This window comes from Neovison vison, chromosome 11 (assembly GCF_020171115.1).
Source record: "Neovison vison isolate M4711 chromosome 11, ASM_NN_V1, whole genome shotgun sequence".
Classification (NCBI taxonomy): domain Eukaryota; kingdom Metazoa; phylum Chordata; class Mammalia; order Carnivora; family Mustelidae; genus Neogale; species Neogale vison.
In genome coordinates this window covers 147,862,344-147,887,597 of record NC_058101.1, presented here as the reverse complement: position 1 = coordinate 147,887,597, position 25,254 = coordinate 147,862,344, and the positions used below count along the sequence as shown (strand labels likewise).

The 25,254-nt window shown below is 38.1% G+C and overlaps 2 protein-coding genes across 7 annotated transcripts in view; one reads left to right on the top strand and one right to left on the bottom strand.

Moving 5' to 3' along the window:
• ANAPC10 (anaphase promoting complex subunit 10) overlaps window positions 1-14,119 on the bottom strand; it is a 298,667-nt gene extending 284,548 nt beyond the window's left edge. For 5 of the 6 annotated variants that reach the window (XR_006380950.1, XM_044224943.1, XM_044224944.1 and 2 more), the window contains exons 1-2: window positions 14,015-14,119; window positions 9,379-9,505 (exon numbers count right to left, since the gene is read on the bottom strand). Coding sequence is in view for 5 of the 6 variants with exons in the window: in XM_044224943.1 (XP_044080878.1) it covers window positions 9,379-9,493 (115 nt within the window). In the remaining variant the exon portion in view is untranslated. The remainder of the gene's footprint in view (window positions 1-9,378; window positions 9,506-14,014) is intronic. The other variant, XM_044224942.1, reaches the window with a different exon arrangement.
• An 87-nt stretch (window positions 14,120-14,206) lies between these two features.
• Window positions 14,207-25,254, top strand: part of ABCE1 (ATP binding cassette subfamily E member 1) — a 32,122-nt gene continuing 21,074 nt past the window's right edge. Inside the window, exons 1-4 of the mRNA XM_044224940.1 lie at window positions 14,207-14,345; window positions 20,605-20,738; window positions 22,272-22,357; window positions 25,071-25,168. Coding sequence (XP_044080875.1) covers window positions 20,636-20,738; window positions 22,272-22,357; window positions 25,071-25,168 — 287 coding nt within the window. The 5' untranslated portion in view covers window positions 14,207-14,345; window positions 20,605-20,635. The remainder of the gene's footprint in view (window positions 14,346-20,604; window positions 20,739-22,271; window positions 22,358-25,070; window positions 25,169-25,254) is intronic.

Genomic DNA, 25,254 nt, shown 5'->3' with positions numbered 1-25,254 from the left:
GCTGGAGGGTGAGCATCAAACCTACTGACTCCAGGACAGACCCTTCTCTGCTGAAAGAAGATTAAAAGAAAAAACGCTCTACACCTGGGGTAGATGCAGGGAACAACCCTTCCTCAGGTGGGGGGTGGGGGAGGTGCAGAAAACTCTCCCACAAAAGACTAGCCACAGATCCAAGGCAAAGTTTGGCTATCATAGGTAGGGGGGACCAAAATACTGAGAAGGCCAGGCACACAAGGGCTAAGATAATAGCTGGACCAGGAAAACAGAGAAGCCTGCACTGAGTGACAAGACACAGTATTCTACTACTGAAGACAAGGCAAGAGCATGGAAAGAGCACAGGAGTACAGAGATAGGTGAAAACTAAAAATGGAGAAACATTAAAAAAAAACTCCCGTGGTTGGAGAACTCAGGCAGTAACCTCTTTGACATCAACCATAGCAACTTCATTCTAGATATGTCTCCTGAGGCAAGGTAAACAAAAGCAAAAATAAATTATTGGGACTTCATCAAAATAAAAAGCTTCTGCACAGTGAAGGAGACAATCAATACAACTAAAAGGCAATCTACAGAATGGGAGAAGATATTTGCAAATGACATATCTGATAAATGGTTAGTATCCAAAATATATAAAGAACTTGTAAAACTCAACACCCAAAAAAACAAACACATATAGATAGCCAACAGACACATAAAAGGTGTTCAACAACACTGATCATCAGGGAAATACAAATCGAAACTACAACGACGTATCACCTCACCCCTATAAAAATGACTAAAGTCAACAACACAAGAAATAAAGTACTGGCAAGGATGTGGAAAAAGGGGAACCCTCCTGCATTGCTGGCAGGAATGAAAACTGATGCAGCCACTGTGGAAAACAGTATGGAGGTTCCTCAAAAAGCTAAAAATAGAACTACCCTTTGATCCAGCAATTGCACTACTAGGTATTTCCTCAAAGAAAAAATACTAATTCAAAGGGATACATGCACTGCAATGTTTATAGTGGCATTAACTATAATAGCCAAATTATGGAAATAGCCCAAGTGTCTATTAGCTGATGAATGGCTAAAGAAAAGGTGGTGTCAAAGCACCAGAGTGGCTCAGTTGTTAAGCATCGGCCTTCAGCTAAGATCATGATCCCAAAGTCCAGGGATCAAGTCTCACATTGGGCTCCCCGCTCAGCAGGGAGTCTGCTTCTCCCTCTCACCTCCTCCTCCTGCCTGTGTACATGTGCGCTCACTCTCTCGCTCTCAAATAAATAAATAAATAAATAAATGAAAGAAGATGTGGTGTCTGTGTGTGCGACGCACACACACAATGGAATATCATTCAGCCATAAAAAATGAAATCTTGACATTTCCAACTATCATGGATAGTGCTACAGAGTATTATGCTAAATGACATGTCAGTCAGAGAAAGACAAATACCATATAAATTCACTCATACGTGGAATTTAAGAAAAAATACAAACAAGCAAAGGGGGAAAAAAAAGAGAAAGGCAACCAAGAAACCGTCTTAACTATAAAGGCCAAACTAATGGTTATCAGAAGGGAGGGGGTGGGGGGATGGGTGGAATAACTGATGGGGATTAAGGAGTGTACTTGTTGTGATGAGCACCGATGTGGTATGGAAGTGTTGAGTCACTATACTGTACACCTCTAACTGATATTGCACTGTATGTTAACTCACTAGAATTAAAACAAAAACAAAACAAAACAAAACAAAACACCTCCTCTGGCACAAGCCTCCCCACCAAATCTTTAAGAAAAAATAAAATAAAATAAAATAAAAAATAAAAAATTATGATTGACATGTTAAAGAATCTATAGTGAATGATGGAGGAAATGCTGGAACAGATAGGGAATTTCTTTCAACAGAGATGAAAACTCTTTTAAGAGTCAATGGAGGAGCGCCTGGGTGGCTCAGTGCGTTAAAGCCTTTGCCTTTGGCTCAGGGTCCTGGGATCGAGCCCCGCATGGGCTCTCTGCTCAGCAGGGAGCCTGCCTCCCCCTCTCCCTCTGCCTGCTGCTCTGCCTACTTGTGATCTCAATCTCTCTCTCTCTCTTTCAAATAAATAAATAAAATCTTAAAAAAAAAAGTCAATGGAAAAGCTATAAATAAAAAACCACCATATCAGAGATGAAACTCAACAAAGCCAAAGAAAGAAGCTGTAGACCTGAAGCTAGATCAATTAAAAAAAATCCACAGCAAAACAAAATGAGGGAAAAATAAAGCATCTAAAAGCTATGAATAAAAAATGGTCTAGAAAAATCAAATGGTCTAGCATATGTATAACTGAATTCTCAGAAAGACAACAGAGAAGGAATGGGGCAAAAGAAATATTTGAAGAAATAATGGCCATGAATTTTCATAAAATAATGCAAAACATCAGACCAGAAGATCCAAGAATCTCAGTGAATCTCAAGCCACATTAAATACCCATGTACTTACTCTGACACATCATACTTACTCTACTGAAAATCAAAGATAAAATCTTAAAGGCAGCTAGGAACAAAAGCTACATTGACTAGAGCAGATTTCTCTTAAAAAAAAAAAAAAATGCAAGCCAGGAAATAATGGAATGACATCTTTAAAGTAAAAAAAATGAAAAATCCAGGGGCACCTGGGTGGCTCAGTGGATTAAGCCTCTGCCTTCGGCACAGGTCATGATCTCAGGGTCCTGGGATCGAGCCCCACATCGGGCTCTCGTCTCAGAAAGGAGCCTGCTTCCTCCTCTTTCTCTCTCTGCCTGCCTCTCCATCTACTTGTGATCTCTCTCTGTCAAATAAATAAATAAAATCTTTTTTAAAAAATATAAAGGCATTATCCTATTTAAAAAAAAAAAATGAAAAATCTGCCAAGCTAGAATCCCATTCAGAGAAAATATACCACAGTAATAAAAGCAAAATGAAAAATTCTTCAAACAAACAATCCTAGCAGACCTGCAATACAAAAAACTGTTAAAGTTCTTCAGGGAATGCCTGGGAGACTCAGGTGGTTAAACGTCTGCCTTCAGGGGCGCTTGGGTGGCTCATCATTAAGTGTCTGCCTTCTGCTCAGGTCGTGATCCCAGGATCCTGGGATCGAGCCCCACATCAGGCTCTCTGCTCAGTGGGAAGCCTACTTCTCCCTCCCCCATGCCCCCTTCTAGTGTTTCCTCTCCTGCTGTCTCTCTCTCTCTCTGTCAAATAAATAAATAAAATCTTTAAAAAAAAGTCTGCCTTCAGCTCAGGTCATGATCCCGGGGTCCTGGGATCAAGTCCCGCATCAGGGTCCTTATTCAGCAGGGAACCTGGTTTTCTCTCTGCCTGCCGTTCTCCCTGCTTTGCTCTCTCTCCACTCTCTGACAAATAAATATTTTTTAAAAAGACTTAAAAAAAAAAAAGAAAGTTCTTCAGGTAGGAGGACTATGATACCAGATAGAATTTGATTTATTCAAAGAAATTAAGTTCCAAAAATTTTAAAAAATTAATGTAAACATAAAAATTTTTTAATTTTTAATTGCTCTAAACGATAATTTACCATTTAAAACAAAAATAGCAACAATATATCCTGAAGCTTAAAATATCTAAAAATAAAATGTATAATACAAATGGCATAAAGGATTGAGGAGAGAAACTGTAAGTACACTGCTGAAGGATTCATACACCATTATCTATGGTGGTATACTACTACTTGAACGTAAACTGTGATAATTAAAGATATATATTGTAAACTTTAGGGCAACCACTCAAAAATTTAAAAAATGATGTATATAACCGGGGTGCCCGGGTAGCTCAGTGGGTTTAAGCCTCTGTTTTCGGCTCGGGTCATGATCCCAGGGTCCTGGGATCAAGCCCTATATTGGGCTCCCTGCTCAGCGGGAAGCCTGCTTCCTCCTCTCTCTCTGCCTGCCTCTCTGCCTACTTGTAATCTCTGTCTGTCAAACAAATAAATAAAATCTTTTAAAAAAATGATGTATAATCAGTAAGTCAACAGTGGAGATAAAACATACTGAATATATCCAAAAACAGATAGAAAAGAAAGAAAAAAAAAACAAGAAAAAAGAAAACAAATTTCAAGTAGTTTCAAATCTAATGATATCAATAAATAAATATGTAAATGATCTAAACATTCCCAATGAAAAGATAAAGAATATTGGATTAAATTAGAAACCAAGACCCAATGCTGTCTATAAGAAACCCACTTCAAATATAAAGATATATACAGTTTAAAAGGAAAGGAAAAACTTCCAGCTTCCAGTCTGACATGCAAAGGGCTTAGAAAATGTCACTCATCCTCAGAACAACAGCAACAAAGCTGAATTAACTGAAAACCAGTCATACTTCTTAAGTCCAACAGAGAATTGAGGTCACAGGGCAAACCACCACACAGGAAACTGAAGAAACAGGTGAATCACAGCTTACCAGAAGCAGCAACTGCTGCTAGAGTCAGCAACTGGTTTGAAAACTTTATTAGAGTAACTGCTAACTGACTAATGGCTGGAGACTGAGTATGGATGAGGTTGAGAGAGAAAAACTTCTAGAAGCCCAGCCTTAGGAAGAGATCTACCTTTTCCTGAATTTTACCTAGGAGCCCCACCAGGTTCCCTTCAGGATAAAGACGAAAGAAAATTCTCCAGTGCTTCCTGCAGAGGGAGGGGGAAGTAATCACTGTGAAATACACTCAGAGCATTGTGCTCTCTTCAACAAAGACCTGACTTCTACGAAAACTGTTTTAGAAATACACTGTGAAATACACTCAGAGCATTGTGCTCTCTTCAACAAAGACCTGACTTCTACGAAAACTGTTTTAGAGTATAACTAACATGGGTTTTACTAGAGCCTAACTGACATGGGGAAAGAAAAACACTCAACTTCAGACTCCTCTAGCTTTCCTGTCTCCCACATAAGTTGGGGGGTGGGGGACTGAGAAGCACCTGTAAAGGTCACAGCCATGGATATACACCCACTAAAAGACTAAGATCTAGTCACAGGATTATAGAACACTTCTGTTACCCCTACAACTTACCACTGTATCAATAAGGCTCCTATATTAATACCATGAGATTACAATTCAAAGCACTGGGGTGCCTGGGTGGCTCAGTGGGTTAAGCCTCTGCCTTCGGCTCGGGTCATGATCTCAGGGTCTGGGGATCGAGCCCCACATCCAGCTCTCTGCTCAGCAGGAACCCTCCCCCCCACTTCTGCCTGCCTCTCTGCCTACTTGTGATTTCTCTGTGTATGTCAAATAAATAAATAAAATCTTAAAAAAAAAAAAGAACTATAAACTTAGACTCCCTTTAATGAGTCTCTAAGGAAATGCAAAAATAGCAAGGCAAACACAATAGCCAAACTATGGAAAGAACCTAGATGTCCATCAACAGATGAATGGATAAAGAAGATGTGGTATATATACACAATGGAATACTATGCAGCCATCAAAAGAAACGAAATCTTGCCATTTGCAACAACATGGATGGAACTAGAGCGTATCATGCTTAGCGAAATAAGTCAAGCGGAGAAAGACAACTATCATATGATCTCCCTGATATGAGGGAGTGGTGATGCAACATGGGGGCTTAAGTGGGTAGGAGAAGAATCCATGAAACAAGATGGGATAGGGAGGGAGACAAACCATAAGTGACTCTTAATCTCACGAAACAAACTGTGGGTTGCTGGGGGGAGGGGGGTTGGGAGAAGGGGGGTAGGGTTATGGACATTGGGGAGGGTATGTGCTTTTGGGTAAATTGGAAGGGGAGATGAACCATGAGAGACTATGGACTCTGAAAAACAATCTGAGGGGTTTGAAGTGGCGGGGGGGGGTGGGAGGTTGGGGTACCAGGTGGTGGGTATTATAGAGGGCACAGCTTGCATGGAGCACTGGGTGTGGTGAAAAAATAATGAATACTGTTTTTGTGAAAATAAATAAATTGGAAAATAAATAAATAAATAAATTAAAAAAAAAAAAAAAAACAAGGATATCTATATAATTTTAAATTCTGAATCTTAGCCTTTATCCCAGATAGAAAATTAGTAAATTAGTTGAACTGAATAGCACCATCAACTAGCTTGATCAAATTGACATTTACAGATGAATCAAGGAAGAAGTATCAAAAGAAACTGTAAAATATTTGAAACTGATTAAAAAATAAAGATTACCAAAAACGGTAGAATCAGTGAGAACAGTGCTTACAGAGAAATTTATAGCATGGAGTATGTATGTTAGACAAGAAGAGAAACTTAGAATCAGTAATCTAAGTTTTCACCTTAAAAACAAGGAAAAGAAGAGTAAATTAAACCCAAAATAAGGAGAAGAAATAATGATAATCAGAACAGAAATGAATGAAACTGAAAACAGGTAAATTAAAAGAGAAGTTACCACAAGCTATTTTTTGAAAGGTCAACAAAATTAATATACCTCTAGCATGGCTCACCAAGAAAAAAAGATAGAAGACACAAATTACTGATATCAGAAACAAAAGAGGGGCCATCCCTACTAATCTCATGGATAATTGAAAGAAAAATAAAAGAGTATTATAAACAATTCTATGCCCACAAATTTAATATCTTCAATAAAATGGATCAATTCCCTGAAAGACACAATACAACAAAATTCAGACAAGGAGAAATAGATAATCTGAATAGTCCTATATATAATACAGAAATTGAATAAAAAATTAATAACCTTCCAAAAGAAATCACCAGGGCTAGGTGGTTTCAATAGACTTCTATCAATTATGTAACAAAGAAATAATACAAATTCTCTACAGTCTCTTCCAGAAAACAGAAACAGAGGAAATATTTGCTAACTTGTTCCATGAGGGCAGCATTACCTAATACCAAAACCAAACAAAGACACTACAAAAAACATGGAAGAACAGTATCTCTCATGAACACAAATACAAAATCCTCAAGAAATACTAGCAAATAAAAACCATGTATAAAAAGAATTTTATATCACAACTAAGTAGGATTTATTCCAGGCATGCAAAGCTGGTTCAACATTCCAAAATTAATTAATGTAATCCATCATATCAACAGGCTAAAGAAGAAAAAAAATGATCATATCAATAGAGATAGCATTTGACAAAATCCAACATCCATTCAACATGCTATCTACCAGCAAATTAAGAATAGAAAGGAACCTCCTCAACTTTATATACAAATGAAAAAACCAACAGCTAGCACCATACTTAATGGTGAGAACCTAAGAGCCTTCCCTCTGAGATCAGGAATTAGAAGGATGTCCCTTTTCACCATTCCCCTGCAGTATCATATTGGAAGTCTTACCTAACACAGTAAGACAGGAAAAGGAAATAAAAGGTATAGACTGGGAATGAAGAAATAAAAACAAATTCTACCCCTACAGAATTTTATTCCTAAGTATTTACCCAAAAAAAGAAAACATATATCCACACAAAAATGTGTACATGAATGCTTACAGCAGCTCTATCCATAATCACCTAGTATGGGAAGCAATCTTGGTTAACCATCGCTGCATTACAATTACCCCAAAACTCAGCAGTTTAAAACACCAAACATGCATTATTTCACAACTTCTATGAGATAGAAATTTGGGAGGAACTTGATTGAGCACTTTGGCTCCAGGATGTTTAGGAATTTGCAGTCAAGTTATCTGAAGGAATTAATCTGAAATCTTGACAGGGGCTGAAGGATCCATTCTAAGATGGCTTGCTCATATGCTATTGACAAGAGGCCTCAGTTCCTCAGAGGCTATTGTCAGGAGGCCAGAGCTCCTTGCCACACAAATATCTCCACAGGGTCCACTGTTTCCTCACAAAATGGCAGTTGGCTTTCCCGAAGGAGTGATCCAAATGAGAACAAGGCACAGTCACAACGTATTTGATCAATCTAATCTCAGAAATCACACAATATCACTTCTGCATATCCTACTAGTTCCAGAGATCAATCCTGACAGTGCAGCAGAGGTCAACAGAAGGGCACAAATATCAGGAGATAAGGATCACCAGGACCATGCTGGAAGGTGGTTACCACAAACCTAATGTCCATTAACTGGTGAGTAGATAAACTACAGTACATCCATACAGTGGAATAGTAATTATCAATAAAAAGGAATAAACTATTGATACATGTAACAGCATGGAAAAAAATCACAAATACTAAGTGAAAGAGCCAGACCTGAAAAGCTACATACAGGGAAAGGCATAACTAAAAGGATATAAAACAGATCAAAGGTTGTCAGGAGCTGGTAAGGGGGCAGAAGACTGACCAGAAAGGGGCATGAGGGAATTTCTTTGGATAATGGAAATATTCTATATTTGATTGTGATGGCATATGTTCGTTAGAATTCATACAACTATGCACCTTAAAGGGTAACTTTTATTGAACATAAATTATACCTCAAAAATTACTTATAAAAAGAAAGAGAAAGAAATCTTAAGAGGAAAAAAGAGGTCTGGTTGGGAATACTGCTATAGGAGTCTTAACGTGTAAATAACAAATTTCCAAAGGAAAAGTGACTATTAAACCAATAACATTATAAAGTTCCTCAAGCTAGAAAACTTTCTATGAGCTTTAGTCTACAAATTGAAAGTGCCCATCAAATTATAAGTCAGACAGATGAAAAAGATACACAAGTATCTTGGCATATCCTGGCAAGAGTCTTAAACTTCAAGAACAGAAAAAGTTTAGGGACGCCTGGGTGGCTCAGTGGGTTAAAGCCTCTGCTTTCAGCTCAGGTCATGATTCCAGGCTCCTGGGATCGAGCCCCGCATCAGGCTCTCTGCTCAGTGGGGAGCCTGCTTCCTCCTCCCTCTCTCTGCCTGCCTCTCTGCCTGCTTCTGATCTGCCTGTCAAATAAATAAAATCTTTAAAAAAAAAAAAAATCCAGATGCATGAAGATTTAAGAAAAAAGAACAGAAAAAGTTTAAATGCTTTCCAGAAAGAAAGAACAAATCACCTAGAAAAAAAGAGAGACAAGCTTAGGCCTTCTTATTCGTTAACAAAAAGGAAATGGTGAAATAGTATCCACAAATATTTGAGAAAAGGACTGCCACCCCAAAATTCCATACTAACCAAGATTTTAAAAAAATATTTAGGAATACACAATCACTCAAAAAGTGTATCACCCACTTATCTCATCTAGAGAAAGAGCCAACAAATAATGCTCACCAAATAACTAAATCATTGCAGAGATAGAACAGGGTAAGAAGAAACCTTATGAAATATGCAGTTAAATTGAAGTGGATATTAGTAAAGCAAATGGGAACAGATATATAACAAATAAAAACTCAATTAAATTTACCTTAGAATTAAAGCATCTAAACAAAAAAGAATATTAAAGTCCAGCATCCAGCATATGAGGAAACTGTAAGTAGTTATTACAAACAACTTTTTTTGTTTTGTTTTGATTTACCTGGTTTGCAAGATGAGAGTGACCAAACAGCTTGTGACCCAATTTCCCGCACTGTTCCAGTCCTTTCCAACTGCTTAGGGTCAGCACCAGGAGGTGTCTTGTTTGGTGTGGTCATTTTTTAGATATTCTACGTAGAAAACAAAAATACCCACATTATACCAGGATCTGAGCATCTTCTACAAAGGCTAAAAATTAAAATCTAATAGCAAAATATATCACTTACATACCCTTGATACTAATCATCTATTTCTCAAATGCAGGTAACATGACTCAATTACTGTAATTAAAAATCTTGGGAATTCAGTTTTTGTTTCTAAAATGTATTATGGGGGCGCCTGGGTGGCTCAGTGGGTTAAGCCTCTGCCTTTGGCTCAGGTCATGATCTCAGGGTTCTGGGATCAAGCCCCGCATTGGGCTCTCTGCTCATCAGGGAGCCTACTTCCCCCTCTCTCTCTCTGCCTGCCTCTCTGCCTCCTTGTGTTCTCTCTTTCTCTGTCAAATAAATAAATAAAATCTTAAATAAAATAAAATAAAATGTATTATGACTTACAAGATGTGCACAACAGTAGAGTACAGTAGCCAAAGGGCATGGGATCGGGGTTTTAACTTCAGCCTCTCCTTTAACTAGCCTAGACTTTGGGCAGGTCTGGGCTTTATTTCCTTACCTGTAATAGGGGTCAACTTGATCTATATTTCTATGATGCTGTATAATCTATACCTGAGTAAAAAATCCTTTTTTTAAAATATTTTATTTTTAAGGAGCACCTGGGTGTCTCAGTCAGTTAAGCAGCTCCCTTTGGGTCAGAGTCCTGCGATCAAGCCCCATGTGGGGCTCCCTGCTCAGTGGTGAACCTGCTTTTCCCTCTTCCTTTGCTCCTCCCCCGCTTGTGCTCTCTCTCTCTCTCTCTGTCAAATACATAAATAAATCGTCAGAAATAATAATGAAGATTTTTAAGTAATTCTTATATGCAACATGGGGCTCGAACTCACAACCCTGAGATCACTAGTTGCATGCACCATCAGCTGAGCCACTCAGGCTCCCCTCTGAGTAAAAATTCTTTATTCAAATGACTTTTTTCTTAGAAACACTTATATTCCAAGAATATGTAAATATTAGTTTCCATTTATTTACTTTGAATGTAAATTTACTTTGATAACTTCTTTTATTAAAGTATAAATAACATACAGAGTTATATTAATTTCAGGTGTACAGAATAATGATTCAGCAATTCCATACATTTCTCAGTCCTCACAATAAGTCTCCTCTTTTTTTTTTAATTTTAATTATTTTTTAAGATTTTATTTATTTATTTGAGAGAGAGAGAAAGCAGGAGGGGGAGAAGGTCAGAGGGAGAAGCAGACTCCCCATGGAGCTAGGAGCCCGATGTGGGACTCGATCCTGGGACTCCAGGATCATGACCTGAGCTGAAGGCAGTCACTTAACCAACTGAGCCACCCAGCCGCCCCTAATTTTTAAGTAATCTCTACACCTAACGTGGGGCTCAAACCCACAACCCCAACCAAGATCAAGAGTCCCAGTTTCCAAATGCAAGCTGGTGTAGCCACTCTAGGAAACAGTATGGAGTTTCCTCAAAAAGTTAAAAATAGAGCTACCCTATGACCTAGCAATCACGCTACTGAGTATTTACCTTAAGATACAAATGTAGGGATCCGAAGGCACATGTGCACCCGAATGTTTATAGCAGCAATGTCCACAATAGCCAAACTATGGAAAGAACCTAGATGTCCATCAACAGATGAATGGATAAAGATATTGTGGGGTGGGGTGCCTGGGAGGCTCAGTGGGTTAAAGCCTCTGCCTTTGCCTCAGGTCATGATCCCAGGGTCCTGATCGAGCCCTGAATCAGGCTCTCTGCTCTCTCGCTCTCTCTCTGCCTGCCTCTCTGCCTACTTGTGATCTGTTTGTCAAGTAAATAAATTTAAAAAATAAAATAAAATATCTTTAAAAAAAAAAGATGTGGGTTATATATAATGGAATACTATGTAGCCATCAAAAAATGAAATCTTGGGGCGCTTGGGTGGCTCAGTGGGTTAAAGCCTCTGCCTTCGGCTCAGGTCATGATCCCAGGGTCCTGGGATCGAGCCCCGCGTGGGGCTCTCTGCTCTGTGGGGAGCCTGCTAACTCCTCTCTCTCTCTCTCTCTCTCTCTCTCTGCCTGCCTCTCTGCCTACTTGTGATCTCTGTCTGTCAAGTAAATAAATAAAATCTTTTAAAAAAAAATGAAATCTTGCCATTTGCAACTATGTGGATGGAACTAGAGGCTATTATGCAAAGCGAAATAAGTCAATCAGAGAAAGACAATTATCATATGATCTCTCTGATATGAGATATTTGAGAGGGGGAGGGGGTGGAGGTTATGGGGGTAGGGAGGGAAAAAATGCAACAAGATGGGACCCGCGAGGAAGACAAACCAAAACAGACTCTTAATCTCAGAAAACCAAGCTGAGGTTGCTGGGGGGTCAGGGTGGGAGAGATAGGGTGGCTTGGTTTTGGACACTGGGGAGGGTATGTGCTATGCTGAGTGCTGTGAACTGTGTAAGACTGATGATTCACAGGGTGCCTGGGTGGCTCAGTGGGTTAAGCCGCTGCCTTCGGCTCAGGTCATGATCTCAGGGTCCTGGGATCGAGTCCCACATCGGGCTCTCTGCTCAGCAGGGGGCCTGCTTCCCTTCCTCTCTATATGCCTGCTTCTCTGCCTACTTGTGATTTCTGTCTGTCAAATAAATAAATAAAATCTTTAAAAAAAAAAAAAAAGACTGATGATTCACAGACCTGTACCCTGAAGCAAATAATACATTATATGTTAATAAGAAAAAAAAAGAGTCCCACCTTCTACCAACTGAGCCAGCCAGGTGCCCCACAATAAGTCTACTAGCAATCCCCTTTATCTGTTTCACCCATTGTCCTACCCACCTACCCTTCAGGAACTACCAGTTTGTTCTCTGTGTTCTCTGTATTTAAGAGTCTGTTTATTTTTTGTTTTGTTTCTTAAATTCCACATGAGTGAAATCATGTGATATTTGTCTTTCTCTATCAGATTTACTTCACTTAGTCTTATACCTTCTAGGTCCACTCATGTTGTTGCAAATGGCAAGATCTCATTCTTTTTTATGACTAATATTTCATCGTGTGTGTGTGTGTGTGTATGTGTGTGTGTGTATACCACATCTTCCTTATCTATTTATCTACTGATGGACATTTGTGTTGCTTCCACATATTGCCTATGGTAAATAATGCTGCAGTGAATGCAGGGGTGCATATATCTTTTCGTATTAGTGTTTTTGCTTTCTTTGGGTAAGTTACCCAGTAGTGGAGTAACTGGATTATACGGTAATTCTATTCTTAATTTTTTGAAAAGTAATTAATTAAAACACTGTTTTCCATAGTGCCCAATTCTCGTTCTCTCCAACAGTGCAGAAGGGTTCCTTTTCCTTCAACAGCCTTGCTAACACTTCTTATTTCATGTCTTTTTTATTCTAGTCATTCTGACAGGCATAACGTGATTATCTCACAACAGAAACATGAAAAGATACTCAACTAATCATCAGATAAATACAAACAAAACCACAATGAGATACAGGTCTCCACTTTAAATAATCCATTAAGTGATACAGAGAAAAATCACTTCTCCCAAGTTGCCAAAAGTTCCATTTACATGACATAGAAGATGTCAGAAAAATGGTTTCAAAGCATAGAAGTGAATAAACGACCCATTCTAAACCTCAAAATTTACTTCTTTTGTTATCCTGGTAAATCTATGCAGACATGAAAAAAAAATCTCCAGTAGTGAGCAATATGTAAAACAGCTTACATAGTGCAGTTACAGACACTGAACATGGTTATATCCGCTATTAGAAACCTCACCCAGTAACTCAACATACCATCTCCTTGACACCTTTTAGATCTGTTGTTTCCTAATCTCCACACAGCACATGATACTAATTAAATAAGAGTGAAATCCCTAGACAGTAAAATTCAGAAAGGCCTGAGACTTAAATGCTCAATTAGCAATTTACTGAATGAATAAGTGCAGTCCTAAGCCAAAGTATTCACCTTCTACAAGCTAAGGAAAGACTAGGATGAGACAAGGAAACCTATGACTGTCACTAGAAGCTGAATATCCTGTCGCTGTCAGCCGTTCCAAAACGTCAAACTGGACAAAAAAAAAAAAAAAAGAAAGAAAAAAGAAAGAAAGGGAGGAAGGGAGGGAGGAAGGAAGGGAGAAAGAGAGAGATAAAGAGAAAGGAGAAGGAAAGAGAGAAGGAAGGGAGGGAGGGAGGGACTCATCTCACTGGAGCAGAATTCAACTGCCCGACGTGGTACTGGACGCCACCAAGTGGATAAAACACGGAGCTCGGAAAGCCTGGGTTCCTGGCCACACACTTAAGAATGGGCTGAGGCCAAGGAGAGATCGCCATCACCAGCAGTATTTGGACCAGATTCTACTGGTCCTGATTGACACCTCTGTTAGAAATGCTAGAATAGGCAATGGCTTTCCAGCGGCCTCGAGATCGGGAGGGAAAAAGGGGGATTGAGAACTGGGATAAGAACGCGTCTACTTGCGCTAGAACCAGTCTCCACATGGTGGGGGGGTGAGAGGAAACCACGCACTTACAGCTTACAGACCCGGCTTGCAGCAACCCAGCTTTTTAGGATGTCCTGCAGCTCCGTGCCACTCCCACTCAGGACAGCCCGGCTTTCCCGACGACGTTAAGTTAGAGTCGCAGCTCAATGACGTCAGTTCTCGCCGGCCGGACCAAGTCCCGGGCTCCGCCTGTCGCTCTCTGTCGCGCGCGCGCACTACGTTCCTAAAGCATGCGCGAGGCGGTGGCTAAGCACCGCCATTTTGGCCGGTGGCCGTAGGAACGCGCCGTGTGAGGGAGAAGTGAGAGGAGGAATTGATTTGGCCTCTGAGCTCCCCTCCGCGAGGGGATCGTTTTCTCCAGGTACGTGAGTAGCCCGGGAAGGTTTGTCGGTTGACTGCGGCGTGACACAGTTTAAAGACTGTAGGGACATTCTCTGAGAGCCTTTGGCGAGGCCTCTGGTGTCGGCGGCGGAGAACGCTGCGGCGCGCGGCAGCCGGCTCGGAAGGGACAGCTGGAACCACCAGAGCGGGGGCACCAACGAGGAGGGCTTGGAGGCACGTCACTCCTCACTTCCAGCTGACCTGGACCTCGGCCGCTGTCGCTGGCCACCCGCTCAGGGGCTACCAGAATGGACTTGAATGCCATCTCAGAGATCCAGATACGACCGTCTCCACTCCCCCTTGACTACACTCTTGCCCGAAAGCTGAACCTTCCAGAGAAGGCAACTTCAGAACTTAAGGCATCCCTTTTTTCCCCCATCCTTACCCTGACACAGTAAAATGGATATATTGTCACACGTGTCTGTTTGATTCTAGGAAGTCGTAGCCTTTTCTTCTACGGCTTCTTTGGTAATTATGGAATGAGTCATGGCATTTTGCCGCCATGGAGTCGAATCCTCCGTTCCCCGTCTTTATAGCAATAATGGGCAGTTGTCGCTCTGCTTTTCCCTTAGAGTAACGTGTATTCGGTTATCCCAAGTAATCTCCCAGTTCAGCGTCTGTATCTTTTTTAGTGTGCTTTTAAAGCACTTGGCACTTTTTTCTTGATGACTTGTGTTCTCTGTTTTTATACAAACTGCAGGAGATCAGGAGCGCGAAGGCGCCTGCTTTGTAGACATGATGGCTAAAGCCAACTCCCACATCCCATAAAATACGAAAACCTATTTTCTCCCTCCCTCTCTTTTTTTTTTTTTTGGTAGTAAAGTCCATAAGAGTGAGAAATAACTGTCAAAAACAATGGGGAGGAGTGTGGGAGGGGTTATGCTGGGGGCTTTTTGTTGTTGTTTTACCCTCTCTCCCACAGGGACTGCTAGCTAGGCATTTATGATAGTGGTAGTTGTGTTGCATTTATCAGTACATTTGTCTCATATACTGAAAATATTCGTACCGTATCAGCTACCTGACAGTAGTGTTTCGTCATTGTTAACCAAGGGCTCTTACCTGTATTTGTACCAAAAGGGTATTTTTTTTCGTGTTTAAAATCTTGTTATGCCCCTTAAAAACATTTTAAGAACATTTAATAAATTTCTGAAAGAGTAAAAAAGTATTAATTGGGTGTCCCTCTTAAACTGTTCAGTTTAAGACTCTGAAATCAAGAATTGTGCAGCACTCCCAACTTACATGTTTTATAAGACTAATAACTTAGAGTAACCATGGGCTGGAATGTTTTATGTGATATCAGGCGTCATTTGTGCACAGCAGTCTTTTAAATGCTTTCACATGATGTTATGATAATTTTGGTCTTAGACCAAAAATGCTTTCCATAATGCCTCTCACTTCCTTTTTTCCTCCCAACTGGAAGAATGACAGTGAGGGTCATTATTTGAGTACCTGTTTTGAGCAGTTTCTCTTCAGATCTGAAATATCTTCAAGTTTCTCTTGTCTCCAGCAGTCTGTTACTACCCCCACCCCTGCGGCTTCACTGTGCTGTATGTCGCTGAAAAAGAAAGTAGGGATCCCTCCTCCCCAGTTCTTGAAAATAATATACAAATTTAGTCATTATTGTTGACACAAGTAAGAATTCTACAAAGAATTTATATTCCTTAGTCTTAAATGGATTATAATTTATCTCTGTTTCTTATACAAATCAGCTTATTAGTCATCTCTGGTATGTTTTTATTTTTCTATACATCATCACTTTCAGTCACTTGGTTTTTAAAATGGTTTGAAATATCAGATGAAACACCTTAGTAGTTTGGCAGAAATAAAGTTTAGCATCAGCAATTGTGTGATAAAAGTTTTGTGTGATATAAGTTCCTGTAGAAGGAACTTCATGACATTCATTCACCAGGTAATTTGTATGGTGTCCAGCTTTATTTTAATAACTAAAAACTCTTCAGTTTTCAGGGATCACTTAGAGTGAAAGCTTTTTTGTAGCAATTCAGAAGTCATTTAATTTCTTTCTCTTCTAGTCATTATGAAAACTGGACCAGTTTTTAAAGGTTTTAAGGGGGTAGAGTGGATCTTTTAGTTACCATAATTCTCTTTATTACATAAATACTTAGTCTTTTCTTGGGTAATTTTCTATTCCAGTATATACTTTAGTGGATAACTGTCACTATGAAATATTGACAATATTTCTGATTCAGTTTAACCTATCAGAAATTATTTACTATATCCAAATTCATTTTCTCGTTTATTCAACAGAAATATTTGAGCTTTTATGATGTGCTGGGCACTAGTTTTGCCATTGGGCTGAACATACAAGAAATCCCTGCCCTCATGATAGAGTATCTTTTACTTGGGGTGGGAAAAATACTGTGTAGAGAGGAGGAGTATATAAATACATGTATATACACACAATAAATATGTACATAAACCATGTGTACCCATATATATGAAATACATACTGTGTGGTATAGTAGAAAGCGCTAAAGAAGCAAATCAGGGAAGAAAAAACAATCAGGGTATATTTTGGTAGTATAGTTAGAAAATAAACATTAATATAGTTTATAATAAACTATAGTTTATTTCTATACTCTATACTATACTATACTATACCTATACTCTAGGTAGTATAGTTAGAAATAAACATTAAAGACTTGAAGTAGTGAGTCTTGTAACTCACTAGGGGGAATAGCATTAGAAGCAGAGGGAATAGAAAATGTTAGAGCCCTGAAGCAAGAACATGTCTGATGTGTGCTAAGAACAGCAGGGAGCCAGTGTGGCTGGAGCAGAATGAACAAGAGCTAGAGTAGGTGGAGATGACATCAGGAGGTAATAGAGGCTGATCAGTATCTCATTAGTTATTTTAAGGACTTTGGCTTTTATTCAGAATGAGGAGGGAAGCCACTGCAGGTGTTGAGAGGAGTGACATGATCGGAGTGACATGATCTGACTTATACTTGAGAGCTTGTTTGGAGGTTCTGGCAGGGGAGCGCAGCTACTCGTATACTCTTGACCGAAGAACGGTCCTCTCCTCTATCAGGGAAGATCGACCTCTTCGACAGAGCGTGCAGCTTCGGGAGGGACGCACATGGAGTGGTGAGGGAGGAAGGGGACACCCGCCTAGCCAGCCAGATCAGCCGAATCAACCCTGGCGATCAATGGGGTGACAGATGTCACAGCCAGATCACCCTCTCATCCAGATCTGACTTTTACTTAAAAAGGATCATCCTGGCTTGTGTAGTGAGAAGGAACCATCAAGAGTTGAAGTAGAAGGAGGTTAAGAGTAAAGCAGAAAGACCTGATAGGAAGCTATTAGAGTAATGCATATTAGAAATAATAGTGGCTTAGACCATAGTGATGAGACGTGGTCAGATTCATGAAGGTAAATTGGACAGAATTTGCTATTGTGGCATGTAAAAGATAACTTCAAGAATTTTGGCTAGAGTAAATGGAAGACTGGAGTTGTCATTTAACAGAATGGGCAAGACTGCTAGAGAAACAAATTTTGGTGGGGACTTCAGGAATTTAATTTGGGAGATGCGTGTTAGACCTTCAGGAAGAGATGTTGGGTAGTCAGGTGGATGGATATGTAATTTTAGGGTTAGGAGTGGTATCCTGGCTAGAGATGGAAATTGAGGAGTTAACAGCATATAAATAGGATTTAAAGCCATGAGATCAGAATAGAATACCTTAAAGAAATAGAGATTTAAAAATGTGACTATTAGCGCACCCCTCAACTTTCAGTAGCCTAGAAGATAAGGAACAATGACCAAGAAAATAGGAGGAAAATCAGATTAGTGCTGTGTCCCAGAACCAAGTTAAGAAAGGTTTTCTATCTTTAGGAAAACGTCATAAATTGTGTCAGATGCAGTAAGTGTTCAACTAAGTTAAGAACCATTAATTAGCTATTTGTTTTACCTGTATGTAGAGTAGCGATGACTGATAAGGTGTTTTGATAGAATAATGGGCACTAAAGTCTGAAATGGAGTCCAGAAAAAATACGTAGGAATTTGGAACACTGACTATAGGCAACTCTTTGAATTAGTCTTGATATAAAAGGAAGGAGAAATAAAGAAATGGGAAAAGATAGAGTCAGATAATAGAATGTTTGAGTGCTAATAGGAACGAGCCAGTGGAGAGTAATTTATGATGTGGAAGACGGGAGAGAATTGTTAGAATATTCTCCTTAGCAAGTGTGCAAGTAGACTTCACTGTCCACCAAATACATATAATGTGGTTGCTGTTTGGCATAAGGGCTCACTAGTCAGCATGGCTTGGCTTTTTGTCTACCCATTTTCAGCTTTATGTGTGCAGATGAAGAGTGGTATGTAACCAGGATTGTAGTAAGGGTATAAATGACTGAGAGGGATATTTAGCCAAGTACAGAGGGACATGAAGATACAAAAGCTGAGGGATAGTGAAAATGTGATAGAATCAAAAGATACAGTAAGTGTAGGGAATGGGGGAGTTCAAAGAGTTGTTGGACTGTTGGGTACAACTGAAAAGATAGGGAGTGGTGGTTGAAAAATGGGGTATTTGAAATGGAGGTTATAGAAGGATCGCAGTTATTGGTAATAACAAGGTCAAGGATTTCACCAAAGGTTGAAGGAGGTTGAGGGAGAGTGAAAGAAAGATCACTGGAGGAGAGAGGTTACTGATAAGAAGACAAGCTATTAATACAAAGATCATCTATGAACATGCTGAAATTAAAAATTTTGACAGGAGCAGTAAAAGAGAGTGGAAAATGGCCCAGAGTAGTCCTTAAATGGAAGGGAGAGATTTGATGGTCAGTGAATGACTAAAGTAGTTTGATGATATGAGAAGCAAAAGCTGACTTTGTAGTGAGGAGAGAGATAGAAGATAGTCTGGGAGCAGCATTGAGGAACATGCTGTTTTATCCCTCTCCAAGCCTAATGGTATGACAGCATGTGAGAAAGGTCTACAAAGGGAAGCAGTCAGTCAAAAAAAAAAAAAAAAATCAGAATTATCACAGCCCTTGATAGAAAAAGCCAACAGACTAACTACCCAAAGGTAGTCTTTTGGCTTCAGGGTCTACCATTAATTAAATCCTGGAATAACCTGGAATTTCAAGATAGTTTTTGAAATTACTTACTTGAATCACTATGCTAAGAAATCTGATGTCTGTCACAAAGCCCAGTATTGTAGAAGATTTTTAAGTTCATTTTGACCTTAGTTGCATAATTGATGGCACTGTGAGTTATCAAGATTTATAAAAGCTTTAAAAGTGAGTGCAGTCTATACTTATGGTTCCTTAGTCCTCTTTTCCTTTTAATGTTGTTAGCATAAAATTCACCATGGCCATATTACAAATTCCCAGAGAAATGCAGTTTTATTTTTTCCCCTTGATGAACATCATGCCCACAGCCTTAATAATAACTTCCATTAGTAGCATCATTAATAATCAAATAAGACATGAAGTAATACTTAATTTGAGAGAGGGAATAAACATCTTTATTATGTATTTTTCACATCAGCTCCTATTCTGTTTTATTGGACTATATCAGACACTAGTATCAGTATTAAAAACATCTTTATTATGTATTTTTCACATCAGCTCCTATTCTGTTTTATTGGACTATATCAGACACTAGTATCAGTATATATCAGACACTAGTATCAGTATTAATTACGGAGACATTATATCATTTTTGTCCATCTAGCAAGTATGGTTTCCCCATCCCCTTTGTTCTTTTTCCTTTTCCTAGCCTTTTTTTTTTTTTTTTTTGCATACAAGCTTTCTGTTTAGTTTGTGTTTTGTTTTGTTTTGTTTTTCTTTGAAATTGGATTGAATATAAATTTAGGAAAGGTTGAAATCTCTGGTATTGATTATTCTATATTATAAAAACTGAGACAGTATGTCATTCTATTTATTCAGGTCTTTTATGTTTCTCAGTTATGGTTTGAAAGTTTCCTCACATGTATATATTTTTGTTAACTTGATTCCTAGATCTTTTCTTTTTTGTGACCATTGAAAATGGTGTTTTTTCTTTTTTTATATAAATTTTCTGATTAGTAGTATATATGTAAGATACTGTTTTCTCAGCCCTACAAAATGACTTTATTGCTTTTACTAGTTTTTTTAGTAGTTCCAGATAGTCGTAACTGAATATACTGATAAATTATATTCTCCTCTCTAACTTCTATGCCTGTGATTCAATTCTCTTAACTAATTGCATTGACTGTGCATAATTTTGTTAATTTTTCTTTAATAGAAGAGCTGGATATTCTTACTTTCTTAGAATTATGGCGGATAAATTAACAAGAATTGCTATTGTCAACCATGACAAATGTAAGCCTAAGAAATGTCGGCAGGAGTGCAAAAAGAGTTGCCCTGTGGTTCGAATGGGTAAGCTGTTCTGTGGATCATTTAAAGATAAAAGAAGGTTTTAAAAGAAATAAATTGGCTTCATAGTTCTCTAGGCATGTACTTTTTTTCCTATTAGTTTCTTTAAAGTATAGACATAAGACCAGATTTCTTTTTTTTAAGATTTTATTTATTTATTTGACAGACAGAGATTACAAGTAGGCAGAGAGGCAGGCAGAGAGAAAGAGAGAAGGAAGCAGGCTCTCCGAGGAACAGAGAGCCCGATGTGGGGCTCCATCCCAGGACCCTGGGATTATGACCTGAGCCAAAGGCAGAGGCTTTAACCCACTGAGCCACCCAGGCACCCCGAGATAAGACCAGATTTTACTCTTAATTTTTCTTACTGCTTTGTGACTAAATGATCCTGTTTTGTTAATGGTAGAATAATGTGTTATTATCAATATTTTTTTAAGTTAATTTTGGCTATAAAATCAGTTACTGAGATTCTTGCTGTTCTAGAAAAGTTCTATAATTACTCTAAGTCATGGAGAAAGGAATACCAAAATATTTGTTTTTGATAGTATTCTCATTTTAAAAAGCAAGAATGAACAGCTTAATAAGAATGGCTAATTCATGAGGTTTTGCTATATTTTCAAGATTAAATAAATTTAAAAATAGTCCAGAAGTATTGGTAGTCTTTAAAGGTTATGTTAAGGTAATTGTTACTTTTACTGTATTAGTGAGGTACAAGCTTTTTGAATCTTAAAAGAAACTTTAGATGTCATCCATTATATTCTACCATGCTATTTAGAAATCCCATTATTAATATCCTTAATGTCAAGTTTAATTTCGTGTGTATGTTGGATGACTACATACCTTTTTGGAATTTCACTGATTTAGCTATGTATTATATGCCTTTTTCTGCAATACCATTTCCAAGGCATATTTTGTGAATTAGATATTCAGGTCAGACAGCTTAAAAATAAAACTGTTGTGGGAAGCACCTGTCTGGCTCAGTCAGAAGAGCATGCAGTTCTTGATCTTGGGGTCATAGGTTTGAGCCCCACCATGAGAGTAGAGACTACTTAAATAAATAAACTTAAAAAATAAAAATAAAGCTTTCAGGATCTGCTGTAATTCTAAATTTTCTTCCCCAATAGTAATATATACTAATTATTTTATAATTAATCCCTGCAAAGCACTGGGTTTTGTTTTTGTTTTTAGATTTTATTTATTTATTTGAGAGAGAAAGACCCCGTGAGAAAGGGAACACAAGCGGGGGTAGTGGGAGAGGGAGAATCAGACTTCCCGCCAAGTAAGGAGCCTGACATGGGGCTTGATTCCAGCTCCCTGCGATCATGACCTGAGCCGAAGGCAGACGCCCGACAACTGAGCCACCCAGGCGCCCCAGCACTGGTTTTTAGGATATTGTCTCAATTGTATTTCTTTGTGTGGCCTCTGTTTTTGAAAACCTGCTTCTCTTTGGAGCTTTGGAACCAGAATTACCTAAGTAACAATGTTAAGAAAATTTAGAATGACCGGGAAAATAACCAAACTCTATTTTTCTTTTGCCAGGAAAATTATGCATAGAGGTTACACCCCAGAGCAAAATAGCATGGATTTCTGAAACCCTTTGTATTGGTTGTGGTATTTGTATTAAGGTAAGTGATATTTTATTTTGGGGATCAAATTTGGAACCTGAGTAGTCAGAATATTCTGAATACATTATAACTATTTTTAAAGAGGCAAAATATAAAGTAATGAATTAAAAATGTAAATTTAAGAAAATTATCAATAATCTAATATTTAATATTGTTGCTTTTGAATTAATTAAACCACCCTATGTAAAAGTTATCCTTGCCTTACTCAACTTTGGAAAGCCATTTCCAACCAAAATTAATTTCTTTTTTTCACCCCTTTTTTTTCCTCACCTTTTTTTGAGAAGGACATTCTTTCCCATGTCTTTACAAGTACTTCTTGGAAATGTAAACACAAAAAGCGTGAGTCATGTTATATATAATTCTTTCAGGTCTGTATTTAATTTTAAATCACACCTTTTAAACAGAAATGCATACAGCCAAAATTGTTTTAATTTAACCTAATTCCTTAGTGCTTCTGCTATATTATCCATTCTTCTGTTGGAGTTACCACAATAGTGTTATTTTTCAGAATACCTCAGTTTTTGTTGCTTTGAATAGTTTGGTTAGAGTTTATAACTTTAAAATGGTAGATTTTCAAATTTAGCTCATAAACAATATTTAAGAACCAGTACATTAAATTCTTAATTTAGGTATTTTTCCTTGTAGATAATATTTTTAGTAAGGAACGTTACCAAAGTATGGGTACCACCCTGTTAACTGAGTCTAATAAGGCTTATGTTTCACATTGGTTTCTGATTCCTTAGTTAAGTATCCAGAAAGATTGCCTTGGTATCTAAAAATTTTTTCCCTTGTTTTGAAAGTGTAATCAGGAAACATTCCTGCCAGTAAACATTTACTAATTTCTAATTATATGCCTGTCAGTGTTGTGGGTGCTGGAGATTTGATTTTGAACAATATATTATCTTCTCTCTTTTCTTCTTCATTGCTGTAGAAAAATGAGATCCCAAATTTTGGGGTATACTTCAGTGGCTGAAAAGATACCGATGTGATGAATCTGGGGGTAGGAGTTAATACCCTCTGAACACTAAGATTTGTACAAAATGTACCTCACAGATAATCAGTATGGATTTTTTTTTTCTTGTAGATTTAAAGAAGCTTAGATTCCTTTGCAGCCTATAAACATTTTTTGAACATTGATAGAATAATAGGAAATTTCTGTAAATGGAGGTAACTTCATTGGCAGAAAACTATCTTGTGTAAAGAATTAATAGAATACAGGAGTTTTGTTTTTGTTTTTTAATTCTCTGTGTTCTTATGGGAATTCACTGAAATCTTTACCTGAAGAGACTTTTTAATTGATTCTCTCAGGTCTTTGAACAGTTCTGCTAAACAGATCTCTAATCTAGGGTTATACTTTTTGGATGTACCTTTATAAATTTCTGAGAAATTTTTCTAGTCACATTTATGCTCTTAAATAACCTTCCAGTTCTTGCCATTCTTGTTCTTTGGACATTTATCTGATTGATAATCAGTTGTTATTTGAGTTAATTAATGAATTAAATTTTTTAATGTGTATTTACTCCATTGGAATACAGAATATCAATTTCACATGAGATGATTAAAAACTGTGATGAAAAGACATTAATCCTTGCTCTGTGCAAATATTACTCTAGCTGTTGATGGTATATAAATAGACCCAAAAAAAGTGCAATCCATAAAGGACTAACCGTAAAACTTAACATTTTTTTTTTTAAGATTTTATTTATTTATTTGACAGACAGAGATCACAAGTAGGCAGAGAGGCAGGCAGAGAGAGAGGAGGAAGCAGGCTCCCTGCTGAGCAGAGAGCCCGATGTGAGGCTCGATCCCAGGACCCGGAGATCATGACCTGAGCTGAAGGCAGAGGCTTAACCCACTGAGCCACCCAGGCGCCCCACCTTAAAACTAAACCTTAACCAAAAGACCTTAAGGGACTCTACAAAGTAGGGGAAGAAAGCATACGAAAACAGGAAGAAGGAAGTAGTGATAAGTCATCTGTCATCGACTGCATATGGAATGATATACTCAGTAACCATGGTTTATCTTGCCTCTTAGCAAGGTAATGTTAAAAAAGAGAAAATAAAACCCTCAAGTTTTGTAAGGTTTTTTAGTAAGTATTAAAAACATATTAAAGTCTGAAAATATGCTAGTCACTAAGAAGAAAATATTTTATTGTGATTCTTGCCTTCAAGGAACTGAACTTTTATTGTTAAAGTAAATAAGAAAAGAAAGTGAAGCAATATGATATCTTTGTGAAATTCCCAAATTTGGGTGGGTTTTTTTGTTAAGTTTATTATTTTTTTTAATACCTACACCCAGTGTGGGGCTTGAACTCAAGACCCCAAGATCAAGAGTCACATGCTCTCCCAGCTGAACCAGCAGGCACCCCATAATTACCACATTTGGAAGATTGCTTATAAAAAAAATTCTTAATGTATCCATTTTAGTCATAAACATATATATATATATATATATGTATGTATGTATTTTTTTCTTTAAAGATGTATTCAGTTATTTTAGAGCACATGCGTGGTGGGGAGGGCAGAGGAAGAAAATCTCAGGCAGACTCCTCACTTAGTGCAGAACCTGACATGGGGCTCTGTCCCACAACCCTGAGATCATGACCTGAGCTAAAATCAAGAGTCAGATGCTTAACCAACTGAGCCACCCAGGCGCTCCAGTCATATGGTATACTTTTAAAAATTAACACAAAATTCTTTACTTTAAATAACAGAAATGCCCCTTTGGCGCCTTATCAATTGTCAATTTACCAAGCAACTTGGAAAAAGAAACAACACATCGATATTGTGCCAATGCCTTCAAACTTCACAGGTATATCTTCAAGTCAACATATCTCTTTACTTCGGTCAAAAGTAAAATACATTTGGAATTTTCAGTGAAGTATAAAAATGGGAAAA